This window comes from Salvelinus namaycush, chromosome 20 (assembly GCF_016432855.1).
Source record: "Salvelinus namaycush isolate Seneca chromosome 20, SaNama_1.0, whole genome shotgun sequence".
In the NCBI taxonomy this organism is placed as follows: Eukaryota; Metazoa; Chordata; class Actinopteri; order Salmoniformes; family Salmonidae; genus Salvelinus; species Salvelinus namaycush.
Genome location: NC_052326.1, coordinates 13,199,746 through 13,213,475, shown reverse-complemented (window position 1 = coordinate 13,213,475; position 13,730 = coordinate 13,199,746). Strand labels below are relative to the sequence as shown.

The 13,730-nt window shown below is 41.7% G+C and overlaps 1 protein-coding gene across 3 annotated transcripts; it reads left to right on the top strand.

The window, feature by feature from the left end:
- The first annotated feature begins 788 nt into the window (after positions 1–788).
- Positions 789–8,202, top strand: LOC120065052 (TAR DNA-binding protein 43-like). 3 transcript variants are annotated; one of them, XR_005478639.1, is made up of 7 exons: positions 789–1,545; positions 1,776–1,939; positions 4,974–5,114; positions 5,696–5,866; positions 5,961–6,470; positions 6,886–7,020; positions 7,685–8,202. XR_005478639.1 is itself a non-coding variant. In XM_039015720.1 (5 exons), the coding sequence occupies exons 1-5, from the start codon at positions 1,305–1,307 to the stop codon at positions 6,459–6,461; spliced, it is 1,218 nt and encodes a 405-aa protein (XP_038871648.1). In that variant the 5' UTR covers positions 789–1,304; the 3' UTR covers positions 6,462–8,202. The 3 variants fall into 3 exon arrangements, 1 of the variants encoding a protein (XP_038871648.1); XR_005478638.1 differs by having other exon boundaries at positions 5,961–7,020; XM_039015720.1 differs by having other exon boundaries at positions 5,961–8,202.
- Positions 8,203–13,730: the final 5,528 nt, after the last annotated feature.

Genomic DNA, 13,730 nt, shown 5'->3' with positions numbered 1-13,730 from the left:
TTATAGAATAAGGTCAATGTGGAAAAGGTCAATGGGTCTGAATACTTTCCGAAGGCACTGTATAGTATGCTTACTTACAGATCGTGCCTTTCTCTAAGCAGTAGGAAGCAGATTATTCAGTCAACCAGTTTTTGAATATGGTGTTTACAAGGCCCATACTTCATAAACTTCCTATCTAACTTTGTTGTTGAAATATAGACACCTGAGTTCCTATCGTCTCCCTGAGCTAAGTAAATATGCTTTTGGTTTTAATGCACCGTATTGCTGGAACAAAGTTCTAAATGTAATGTATTGATTGGGGACTTATTTGTGAGGAATGTTTTTCTGGTTGATTTGTGATGTTATATTTGTGCTTCGCATGACTGTGTTTTTTTAAGGAAGAAATTAATACGTTTCTGGCTAACAACACAAAGAGATGAGCAGCAGCCTGGAGTTCTTGTCTGGCATGAAAGGGGGCGTTCAAGTTGACGCCTAGTTGTTCCCGGGTCCCAGTTGTCACAGGAACTCATAATTCAGTTTGAAAAACTGGGTTTATCAAATCTTTACATAGGGAGGACGCCGCAGTAGTTATCGACTATGCATCTCTGTGGTTATCATTTACACAAGTAAATTATTTTACACAAATACGTTTACCGAGATCATAGTAAAAAATTTGTAACATTTGCCTGGAAATAATTATTTATCAGTTTCTGTTATTTCCTAGCTGCACAACACCCCCCCTCCTTTTTACAATGAGATGATCCGAGATAATGACGCACTTCCTCCATGATGATGCCATTTTGATCGGAAAGAATAGCGTGTTTATTTTCGGCGCAGGTGTGTTTGAGTTTGAATATTTGCTCTAAACGCGCAGTATTACGTGTATGCTACTTTAGAAAATCTTAGTTAAGACTTAACGTTAATTATACGATTGCTCGATTTCAAATTTCTTGGACGAAATTTCAACTTTTAGGACCAACACGGCACGAGACGCCGTTAGCTCACTGAAAGCCCCATTGCTAAAGCTAGGTCGTCCGGTGTAGATGACAGAGCAAGCTAACTTACCTAACAAAGGAACACGGAGTGTGACCGAGGCAGGTTCGTTTGCTTGAATATCTCACGAGATCTAGTTAACTAAATCGTTTAAATACAATTTCATTTAAACAGCGTCCATTTCAACATCTGAACTGATTTTTATTTTATAAACCGCGGTGTATTTTCGGGACTATTTTTGTATTAATCAACTATTCGTCGCGCATATCGAAGTGAGTAGAGCGCTAACTTTACATAGCCAGTGCAGTGTTTTTGACTGAGAAAAGGTACAAATGGCAGAGTTGTACATTCGTGTGGCCGAAGAAGAGAATGAGGAGCCCATGGAGATCCCCTCTGAGGATGATGGCTCTGTGTTGCTTTCTACCGTGGCAGCTCAGTTTCCTGGGGCCTGCGGCCTACGATTCAGGAGTCCTGTTTCACAGTGCATGAGAGGGGTCCGTTTGGTGGAAGGGATTCTTCATGCGCCTGAGAACGGCTGGGGCAATCTGGTCTATGTCGTCAATTATCCCAAAGGTATGTTGACTAAACTATGACATGTTTAATTTAATTAGCCACCAACTAGTGGACAACTGTATTATAATATTTACATACTCAATTAAAGATTGAAATGTTCCCTAGCTATACTCATTCCACATGATGCATATAGCTATATTCATTCCACATGATGCATATCTAACTAGGCAAATGTCAGTCTCAAGTGCTACATCAAGGAATGAATGATGATCCCTACCACACTATTTCAGACAATAAAAGGAAGATGGACGAGATCGATGCCGCCTCTGCTGTGAAGATGAAGAGAGGTGACATGAAGACATCTGATCTGATTGTACTGGGGTTGCCATGGAAGACAACTGAGCAGGACCTGAAAGATTACTTCAGCACCTTTGGGGAAGTCATCATGGTGCAGGTACAGTTGCAAATTTGCAAATCTTTGCAGATGTTTCTTTCAGGTACCTTCACTATTTTTGTTCTCCCAGCTTTAAATTGGAACTGACACTGTTTTAACCATTTTATAAAACAAATGCATAATCGTATCGGTCTAAAATGTCAAATTCAGTTTATGCTTCAAAACAAACTTTTTAAGAGTAAAAAAAAAACGTTTAAACTCAACATTCCATTACATATAGTAAGGTTTTGTTGGCAGAATTAAATGGATGCAGCCAATGCATGATTAATAAAATTCAACAATAAATAGCTCGATAGTCTATCAGTTTCTAAATCACAGCTAGTGTGTTGGCTGCCCCTAGTCATTCAGGGATTGTACTGTTTCACTCACCGCCTTATCTCAGCTCACTGGTCACCATAGCAACACCCACCCATAGCATGCGCTCCAGCATGTATATTTCACTGGTCATCCCCAATGCCAACATCTCCTTTGGCCAACTTTCCTTCCAGTTCTCTGCTGCCAATAACTGGAACGAATTGCAAAAATCACTGAAGTTGGAGACTTATATCTCCCTCACTAACTTTAAGCGTCAGCTGTCAGAGCAGCTTACCGATCGCTGCAGCTGTACACAGCCCATCTGTAAATAGCCCATCCAACCAACTACCTACCTCATCCCCATATTTGTTTTTGTTTTTCTGCTCTTTTGCACACCAGTATTTCTTCTTGCACATCCTCATCTGCACATATCACTCCAGTGTAAATTGCTAAATTGTAATTACTTCGCCACTATTGGCCTATTTATTGCCTTACCTCCTTACTTCATTTGCACACACTGTATACAGATTTTTCTATTGTGTTATTGACTACGTTTGTTTATCCCATGTGTAACACTGTTTTTGTCGCACTGCTTTGCTTTATCTTGGCCGGGTCGCAGTTGTAAATGAGAACTTGTTCTCAACTGGCCTACCTGGTTAAATAAAGGTAAAATAAAACAATATTTTAGACAAAACCTGATTGGGAATCTCAACACAATCATATGTAGCTAAGGCTATAGCGTATCTATTTATGTAGGCCTACTTATTTAGCAAGCTAGCAATATGACTTGATAGCCAAATCATCTAGCTAGCTAGAACCTAATGACATGGAGCCTTGTACCACAGAACAATGTGCCAGATATTTCACCGGATGTATGTGTGAAGCATACAATAGGCGATTCTACTCACTACCAGATACGTTGATGAGAGGAAGCCCAGTGGGAGGTGATGGGTTTTGGCCGTTGATGAAACATTTGATCTCAGTGCAGTTTTCTGTTGCAAAAACTAGAATCTGTTGCCAAGAATGGAAAAAGTTTTTTGTAGATTTTTACCCTTTTCCAAAGTAAAAATAGCATTGTTTAGGAGTTCAAGGGTAAATTGAGTTATTGCACATGCGCACTTCACAGAGAAGGTGTTCGCTAACAGCAATATGCAGATACATGCTAGAACACGCCATTAGGATCTTGCTAGCTCATGCTTGGCTCTGCCTCCCTCCTTGCTTGTTCTACCCACTGACACATTTCTTTCCATTGGAAATGATAGGCTGTGGTCTCTTGGGTTAGTTATAAGAATCTTTGCCTGTATTGTTACCTAGATAGCTGCTGGAGGTTATTGCCTGGAAGTGTCAGCTTTGGTGGCTACAGCGATTGGGATTGAAGTGTCACTTGGTTGGCTAAGAAATGTGACTCACTCATTAGTTTAAGATGGCTACTCATTTACTCAAACTTGAACAACTGTTAGCATATCTCCTAGTTGTCAGTCAAAATGTATTTGACATGGATGAAATTAGCACTGAGCAGACAGGCAAGCTGTAAATCCATCCACTTGTTAAAATGTGTGTTATTATGGGACTGGGGGCAGGGTAGCCTACTATTCCTCATTGTATTCACGGTGCAATTTTAAGAGAAATAGTTAGGTTTTATCTATCATTCCCTGTGCTAGGTTTTGGCTCATCTGGCTCTGGCTAACATCGTTCTGTTGTGCATCGGCAACTGAGGGAGAGAGCATACCTGTTTTTAATTTTTCACCCCTTTTTTCTCCCCAATTTCGTGGTATCCAATTGGTAGTAGTTAGTCTTGTCTCATCGCTGCAACTCCCGTACAGACTCGGGAGAGGCGGAGGTCGAGAGCCATGCGTTCTCCGAAACACAACCCAACCAAGCCGCACTGCTTCTTGACACAATGCCCATCCAACCCGGAAGCCAGCCGCACCAATGTGTCGGGGGAAACACCGTACACCTGGCGACTGTGTCAGCGTGCACTGCGCCCGGCCCGCCACAGGAGTCGCTAGTGCCCGATGAGACAAGGATATCCCTACCGGCCAAACCCTCCCTAACCCGGACGACGCTGGTCTAATTGTGCGCCGCCCCATGGGCGTCGCGGCTGGCTGCGACAGAACCCATTCTCTAGTGGCACAGCTAGCACTGCGATGCAGTGCCTTAGACCTCTGCGCCAATCGGGAGGCCACCTGTTGGTTTTTTGATCAATATGAAGTTCTCAGAAGTAAGACTGCCGTGGTATTATATATTTGCAGAAAACCATTCCGGTTTCTTGTGAATTTTTCTACTGCTTTCTAACCAAAGTTGAGTTCTTCTGCTGCATGTAAACAGTCTAGTAGTGCAACATCAACGTGAATGGCATAGGACTGTTTGGCATGGCCTATTTTCATAATAGGCCAACTCTAGCTGTGATTGGTTATGGCGCACTGGTCTGTGTAGAGTCGACCTGGACAACACTGACATTTCTTTTATTCACTGCAGTGTCTATTAATTGCCCAAACGCACGGCCACTTTCCCATTCATTTCACTCTAGATTTTTCACAAATACCTGACTCTACGTCATTTCCAAACCAGATATGTGCTCTGCCTGTTGCAAAATGAGAAATTTGTCATTCTTTCCGAGGGTGTATGTGATAAGAATATAAAAAAAAGATTTTGATGTTGCTAAATCTGGCCAGTTCCTCTTTAGTGTGCAATGCCTTGGTATGTCTGTGGTGCCTTCACTACATGCTCCTCTTCACAGGTGAAACGAGATGTGAAGACTGGAAACTCAAAGGGGTTTGGCTTTGTGAGGTTTACTGAGTATGAGACTCAAGACAAAGTGATCTCACAACGCCACATGATTGATGGAAGATGGTGTGACTGCAAACTCCCCAACTCCAAGGTAGGTGTTTTGTTTCTGTATGGTGTGTTACGTGGATTATTAACGGCAAGAGCACTTGTTTCAGATGTGAATTCAGGTGAAACCTATGATCCCTTATTGATTTCACTTGTTAAATCCACTTCAAATCAGTGTAGATGAAGGGGAGGAGACAGGTTAAAGAATCATTTTTAAGCCTTGAGACAATTGAGACATGGATTGTGTGCGTGTCATTCAGAGGGTGAATGAGCAAGGCAAAAGATATAAGTGCCTTTGAACGGGGGGGTATGATGGTAGGTGCCAGGCGCACCGGTTTGTGTCAAGAACTGCAACACCGCTGGGTATTTCACTCAACAGTTTCCATGTATGTCAAGAATGGTCCACCACCCAAAGGACGTCCAGCCATCTTGAGACAACTGTGGGAAGCATTGGAGTCAACATGGGCCAGCATCCCTGTGGAATGCTTCCGACACCTTGGAGATTCCATGCCCTGACGAATTGAGGCTGTTTTGTGGGGGGGAAGGGTGCAACTCAATAATAGGAAGGTGTTCCTAATGTTTGCTATATTGTTAATGTGTGAACCTTTCCATTTTTTTGTAAAACAGCAAGGTCCAGATGAGCCCATGAGAAGCAGGAAAGTGTTTGTAGGCCGTTGCACTGAAGACTTGTCCGCTGATGAACTGCGACAGTTCTTCATGCAGTATGGTGAGGTCACTGACGTCTTCATCCCCAAGCCCTTCCGTGCCTTTGCCTTCGTCAGCTTTGCCGATGACCAGGTAGGTGCCACCGCAAATTCAAAGACCTTGTTCTATTTGCCATCTGCTGAGTTGCCCCTTTAATGTCAGACTGACCCGCATGTCTTCTCTCCAGGTTGCCAGTTCCCTATGTGGAGAGGACCTGATTATTAAGGGGGTCAGCGTGCACATCTCAAATGCTGAGCCAAAGCACGGCAGTAGGCAGATGACGGAGCGAGCAGGGCGGTTTGGAAACGGGTTTGGGGCTCAGGGCTTTGGTAGTAACCGCACAGGGTTAGGGACCAGCGCCAGTAGTAATATGGCTAATTTTGGCAACTTTAGTCTGAACCCTGCCATGATGGCTGCTGCTCAGGCTGCCCTACAGAGCAGTTGGGGAATGATGGGTATGTTGGCTAGTCAGCAAGGGCAAACTGCCGCCTCAGGCACCACCTCCACTGGGCAGACTAACTCCACCAGGGATCAGAGCCAGGCCTACAGCACAGGCAACAGTAACTACGGCACCAACTCAGCCAGTCTAGGTTGGGGTACCGGTTCTAACGCAACAGCCAGTGGTAGTGGGTTTAGCTCAGGATTTGGCTCCAGTATGGAGTCCAAGTCTTCTGGGTGGGGTATGTGAAATAGTTTGGTAAGTATTGTGAGAAGTCTTTTTCCTAATTTATTTCTGGTGTTATGTGTATCTGATACTTAAACGCTTTTGTGAAGGCTGTTTTGTACATTTGGAGAAAAAAATACTCAAGATTAATTTAGAAAGTGTTTGAAGTGATTTATTGTTTACCCGAGTAGTGCTACTTTTGAAGTCAAATGTATTTGTTCTTAAGTTTGTTATATCCTGACTTATTTTCAACTGGATTCTTTGATGCATGCATTGTGAGTTGTGATGTTTCTGAATGCATGAGAAATCACTGGTTCACTATCCATCCATATATTTGACAACAATCTTGCATTGGAAAGAATCTGGTTGAAACTTAAATGTTTTAAGTGCAACTTTATTTTCAGTCTCTAGTTAAATGGAAAAGCCTTCACTACAATCTCTTCTGCAGTTCACCTCTCTTCCATTTTCCCGGGAAGAAGCTCCTCTTTGGCAGCATTCTTTGGGTGATGTCAATATCACTCTCTTCCATCTATAAATGCTTTGCCATCAAAGAACGGCTTCACTCCGCATGTTCTAAGAGACGGTGGGTGTTTAATTTTTATCCACTTTTTAATGGAAAGAACTGCGCAACTGACATTAAGAACTCGTGAGTGCGATTGAGGATGGCTTGTGGCGAAGAGTGAATCGATGAGTGAGCGAACAGAGAGAGAAAAAGAAAGCGTGAAACGGACTGGTTGTGCGATGAAAGAGCCCAATTTGACTGCTGATGTGAGTGTGAATGGAATCTGCAGATGCTACAAGCCCCCCCCTCCCCTAAATGGACTTTCATTTACTAGTACTTCAAGATCTCTCTTTGCAATTTGTCCCACCCTCCTGTAGTATATTGATCAAGTGCAGAAGTGGTACCCAAATGTAGTGTGGAATGTTGTGCTGAATATTTGTCTTGTATTATATAACCTACATGACCTGAGTGCTGTATGGTGTGTGTGGTTTCTTTCCTTGTTATTGATGCTCTCTATGTGTGAACTTTGATGTGGATGACACCTGCTGAGGACACTGGGGACGTGAGTGATGGTGTGAGAACGTGGTGTGGTTGTCAAATGTTTCCCAGTGTGTGATTCTCCGGTGTGTTTTAGATATGTAAAATGGAGGTCTCTAATAAAATGTTTGAATAGTTATGTTTATTTGAATACTAGTTACTTTTGTGTCATTTGAATTGTCAAATCTAACTTAATTCACATATCTAGGGACCTTGGACACTGCTGACCGAGGTTTCCATCTGAACCCAGACTGGAGTCAGTGTCCTGAAGGATGAAGACGGAAGTCCTCACAGGCTTGAAATGGGGCCTCTTATATTTATGCCAACTTAAAAGGAGTCAGAATTGGGTAGTAAGTTTGGATACATTTATGATCTATTCTGTCAGATATAACCAAGGTTTTTTTTTCTTCAATGGGCTTCATTTTAAATGAACGTGAATGCATTATTTGGGCAGAAGACAAATAATGAACCGGTTATGTTATTTCAGATTTGCACACTGGGAAATAGTGTCCATAAAGGATGTTATGGCATGTGTTGAAATGAAGCTAAATGGAAACACCAGTTGTCCTTTTTTAATAATATTTTTTTATTGAACAGATTTTTTTAGTATAACCTGTTTGTGGAGATGAAGTTGAAACCGTGCTCTTACATTTCAGCCAATTAATATATTCTCACTGTACCACTTGATGGATGATAATTAATAAATGTATTCTACAAGTTGGTTGAGCCAGTTGATGCCCTTTAATGTGCAATATTAGTACAATTGCAGCCGTTACCTAGTAGTGTCTGCATAATAGAACCTATTCACTTAGTACTAGGGTAGCCTCTTAGCTCTAGCATGTTGTTCCTTCCTACTCAATAGCCTCCGTAGCCTTGTTCTTCCCTGCACTCTTTGTCTGCTCCTGGTTCGTGCTGACAAACTCTTCCCTCTTCCTTTGTGTGAAGTTACAAGAAAGGGGAATACATTGTCAGACGACGACAGTTTCATTGCCAGGTCGTTGCACTCAACTGATTTTATGAAACCGAAGCAAATGATGAAACCTCGTGGTATTGCGTTACGTTTGCTTATAGATGTGTAATGCTTTTGAATGAACTGTTTATTCTGTTTACAACTGACCCTGCAGAGCAGTTGATGCCAAAATGTTTCCTACCTACTTCTGAACCGCAAGAATATAACTACACTGCATAAATGAGAGCCTGGAAATCAAGTCCTTCTGAATCCGTCTGAATAAACACAGATTTTAAAACATCACTGCAAACTGAATGAAGACCTTTTACCTTGCAAAAATATCTTAAAGAATAAAGAATACCGTCAATCATCTGAAACATACAAGCAGACTTCGTGTGTGCGTGTCCGTGTATAGTGGATTCCTCTCCCTGTCGCTCCCTCGTCTGCATTGCTCTGAAAACGCAGGGGGGGGGGGAGCCATGATGACCTCTAGGCCCAAGGCAAAGTTATCTTCACCTGCCAAGTTTTTTCCCCCCACAGTACAGTCGAAGGAAAGGAGACAAGGGGAAGAATATACTTTTGACCATCGAGCTGCACCAAAATAGTTTTAAAACTAATTATACAAGTGCCTTGTTTTTTTGGAGACCACTTTACCAAAGAACACCTTCTACCTACAAAGTTCTATTGTATCCCAGCAGTGCTTCTCTTCCTTTTCTCTACATGTTCCTTCACTTCGTTTCTTTTCATTAATGATACTTCTGAGGACATGGTAGTCGATGTATGTTCGTCTGACCATCTGTGTTGGGGAGTAGTGAACTACATGTAATTCAAATAGTAATTAACCTACATTTTGAAGTAGCGTGGTGGTAGTTTAACTAAATTCAAATCTTGGTAGTGTTTCAGTAGTTCTGCCATGTAGGGGTGTAGCTAACTACTGGAACTACACAATACTTTTTTGAGAAATAAAATATGGGCGAAGTAGGCAAGAATTTACTTTCAGATCTGCCTAATTCTCCCTTAAAACATTTTTTTTGTGTGTTATAGACTCAATTCCACATTCTGTCAACGTTGACTGTAGAGTTATCTGTTCTTTGCAGACCTATGACATTTCAGATTTAGATATGATACATTTTCACAACGTCATTTTGTGGCCGGTGACACTTTGAGTCTTGAAAGTCCAATATCTTGACAATTTGACTGTTGACATGCAAAACATGTTGGGGCTGTATTAACAGTGGACTAATGGAAAAATAGATCGTTTTTGAGTGGATGTTCCCTTTAAGGGTAGTTTTAGTGTGAAGTAAATCAAGTAGCTTGGTAAACTTTATTTTCCGAGTAGCTTCTCCAACACTGCTGACTATTCATCTGTGGTCATTCAGGAAAATAAACTAGGAAAGGGAGCCATTGAAGCAAGTGACTGTTAGGATTTCTTTCACAACGTGAAAATAATTCATACATACTACAGAATAGTAGGCTGATACACAGCCAATACAGTAGATGGCGGCATGCACCTAACAACTGGATTTAATGATTTACTGGGCTCTGCTCAGCGAAGCAAACAAAGACCTAGTTAGAACTGTTTACCGATTACGGATAACCTCCAATGCGGGACACATGCTGCTTAAACTGGGACAGTCATTTGCCAAGTACTTAGCTCGATCGCATTAATGTTACGCTCTAAGACGGAATGTTACTGTTAAAATAACTGTACTTACTGTTATTAACTGTATACAGTACCCCTAGACCCAATACAATTCACATACCATCCCAGCAGATCCACGGACGACACAATTGCCACTGCACTGCACACTGCCCTATCCTACCTGGAGAAGATAAATACTGTACCTATGTAAGAATGCTGTTCATCGACAACAGCTCAGCCTTCAACACCATAGTGCCCCCCAAGCACATCACAATGTCCAGGGCCCTGGGTCTGAACCCCTCCCTGTGTAACTGGGTCCTGGTTTTCCTGACTGGCCTATCCTAAGTGGTGAAGGTAGGCAACAACGCCTTTGCCACACTGATCCTCAACACGGGGGCTCCACAGGGGTATGTGCTCACCCCCCTCCTGTACTCCCTGTTCACCTATGACTGTGTGGCCATGTACGTCTCCAACTCAATCATCTATTTTTCTGATGACACAACAGTGGTAAGTCTGATTACCAACAATGACGAGACAGCCTACAGCGAGGAGGTTAGAGCCCTGGTTGAGTTGCGCCAGGAAAATAATCTCAATGTCAACAAAACAAAGGAGTTGATCGTGGACTGCAGAGAGTGCATGCAACCGTCCATATCGATAGGCTGCAGTGGACTGTCAAAAGCTTCACGTTTCTCGGGCGTGCACATCACTGACATCAGAGACAGTGTGGTGAAGAAGGCTCAACACCGCCTGGTACGGAAATTGCACCGTTCACAACCGCAGGGCTCTCCAGTGGTGGTGCGGTCAGCCCAACACATCATAGGGGCCACACTGCCTGCCCTCCAGGACATCTACAGCGCCCTGTGTCACAAGAAGGTCAAGAAGATCATCAAGGACCCTAGCCACGGCCTGGTCACCCCACTACCATGTAGAAGTAGAAGATAGTACAGGTGCATCAAAGCTGGGACTGAGAAACTGACAAACAGCTTCTATCTCCAGGTTATCAGACTGTTAAATAGTCACCAGAAGCCGGCCTCCGCCCAGTACCCTGCCCTGAACCTTAGTCACTGTTACTAGCTGGCTACCACCCGGTACTCTACCCTGCACCTTAGAGACTGCTTTGCCCTATGTACATAGAGTCATTGAACACTGGTCACTTTAATAATGTTTACATACTCTTTTAACCACTTTATATGAGCAGTGCCTTCAGAAAGTATTCACACCCCTAGACTTTTTCCACATTTTGTTGTGTTACAGCCTGCATGTAGAATGGATTCAATTTAAATAGTTTGTCACACAATACCACATAATGTCAAAGTGGAATTAGGTTTTTCTACATTTTTACAAATTAATTAAATAAATAAAAAGAAATAAGGTCCCTCGGTCGAGCAGTGAATTTCAAACACAGATTCAACCACAAAGACCAGGGAGGTTGTCCAATGCCCTGCAAAGAAGGGCACCTATTGGTAGATGGGTAAAAAAAAGCAGAATATGCCTTTGAGCATGATAAAGTTATTAATTACACTTTGGATGGGGTATCAATATACCCAGTAACTACAAAGATACCGGCATCCTTCCTAACTCAGTTGCCGGAGAGGAAGGAAAACGCTCAGGAATTTCACCATGAGGCCAATGGTGACTTTTTAAAACAGTTACAGTGGTTAATGGCTGTGATTTGAGAAAACAGGATGGATCAACACCATTGTAGTTACTCCACAATACTAACCTAAATCACAGAGTGAAAAGAAGGAAGCCTGTACAGAATACAAATATTCCAAAACAACCATCCTGTTTGCAATAGGGCACAAAAGTAAAACTGCACAAAATGTGGCAAAGAAATTAGCTTTATGTCCTGAATATGAAGTGTTATGTTTGGGGCAAATCAAATACAACACATCACTGAGTACCACTCTTCATATTTTCAAGCATGGTAGTGGCCGCATCATGTTATGGGTATGCTTGTCATCGGCAAGGACTAGGGATTTTTTTTACGATAAAAATAAATGGAATAGAGCTAAGCAAAGGCAAAATCCTAGAGGAAAACCTGGTTCAGTCTGCTTTCCAACAGACACTGGGAGACCAATTAACTTTTCAGCAGGACAATAACCTAAAATACAAGGCCAAATATACACTGGAGTTGCTTACCAAGATGACATTGAATGTTCCTGAGTGGCCTAGTCACAGTTCTGACTTAAATCGGCTTGAAAATCTATGGCAAGCCTTGAAAATGTCTGTCTAGCAATGATCAACAACCAACTTGACAGACCTCGAAGAATTACAAAATAACAATGTGCAAATATTGTACAATCCAGGTGTGCAAAGTTCTTAGATACTTACCCAGAAAGACTCACAGCTGTAATCGCTGCCAAAGGTGATTCCGACGTTTATTGACTCAGGGGGTTGAATATTTATGTAATCAAGGTATATTAGTGTTTTATTTAACATTTTCAAGAAATTATTAAATAGTTTGACAACACTATTTGTAAATGATAAGGTTGATATTTTCCAGTGATGAAGACATGGATGGATGTCTCACGGTAGGGTGGGGTTAGCCCTTGATCATGACTGTCAGTTCCATTAAATTACACAAAAATTGTTAATACACACCTTTATAGGGTTAGGGAGTCCCACACTGACATATTTCCATGTCACAGTCTTGTTTATGGAAAACAGAAGGAAGACAGAGTGGACTACCTGCGCTAAATTGCTATCTGCATCTCTGAACACCAGAGACAGACGTCACAAACGTGTTGTCACTGATAAATACTGTCGGCTGCAAATGTGTTACACAGGATGCTTGTTTTGGAATATTTGTATTCTGTACAGGCTTCCTTCGTTTCACTCTGTCATTTGGGGTTAGTATTGTGGAGTAACTACAATGTTGATCCGTCCTCAGTTTTCTCCTATCACAGTTATGAATCTCTGTAACTGTTTCAAAGTCACCATTTGCCTCATGGTGAACTCCCTGAGCGGTTTCCTTCCTCTCCAGCAACTAAGTTAGGAAGCATTGATACATCATCCAAAGTGTAATTAATAACTTCAACATGTTCAAAGGGATATTCAATGTCTGCTTTTTTTCCAATTTTTACCCATCTACCAATAGGTGCCCTTCTTTGCAAGGCATTGGAAATCATCCCTGGTCTTTGTGGTTGAATCTGTGTTTGAAATTCACTGCTTGACTGAGGGACTTTAAAATAATTGTATGTGTGGGGCACAGAGATGAGGTAGTCATTCAAAAATCACATTAAACACAATTATTGCACACAGAGTGAGTCCATGCAACTTATTATGTGACTTGTTAGGCAAATGTTTACTCATGAACTTATTTAGTCTTGCCATAATAAAGGGTTTGAATAATTATTGACTCCAGGCATTTCATTTTTTATGTCTAAAAACATAATTCCACTTTGACATTATGGGGTATTGTGTGTAGGCCAGTGACACAAAGTCTCAATTTAATCTATTAAATTCAGGCTGTAATACGACAAAATGTAGAACAAGTTAAGGGGTGTGAATACTTTCTGAAGGGACTGTATATATATATATATATATTACTGTTCAAAAGTTTGGGATCACTTAGAAATGTCCTTGTTTTTGAAAGAATAGCACATTTTTTGTCCATTAAAATAACATAAAATTGATCAGAAATACACAACACCAGTCTCA

Bases quoted from the DNA above. Each gene is read 5' to 3' on its own strand.
- LOC120065052 (XM_039015720.1), top strand. From the start codon at position 1,305: ATGGCAGAGTTGTACATTCGTGTGGCCGAAGAAGAGAATGAGGAGCCC. The intron at 1,546-1,775 runs GTATGTTGACTA...ACACTATTTCAG, and splicing joins TGTCGTCAATTATCCCAAAG to ACAATAAAAGGAAGATGGAC. The intron at 5,867-5,960 runs GTAGGTGCCACC...TCTTCTCTCCAG, and splicing joins TCAGCTTTGCCGATGACCAG to GTTGCCAGTTCCCTATGTGG.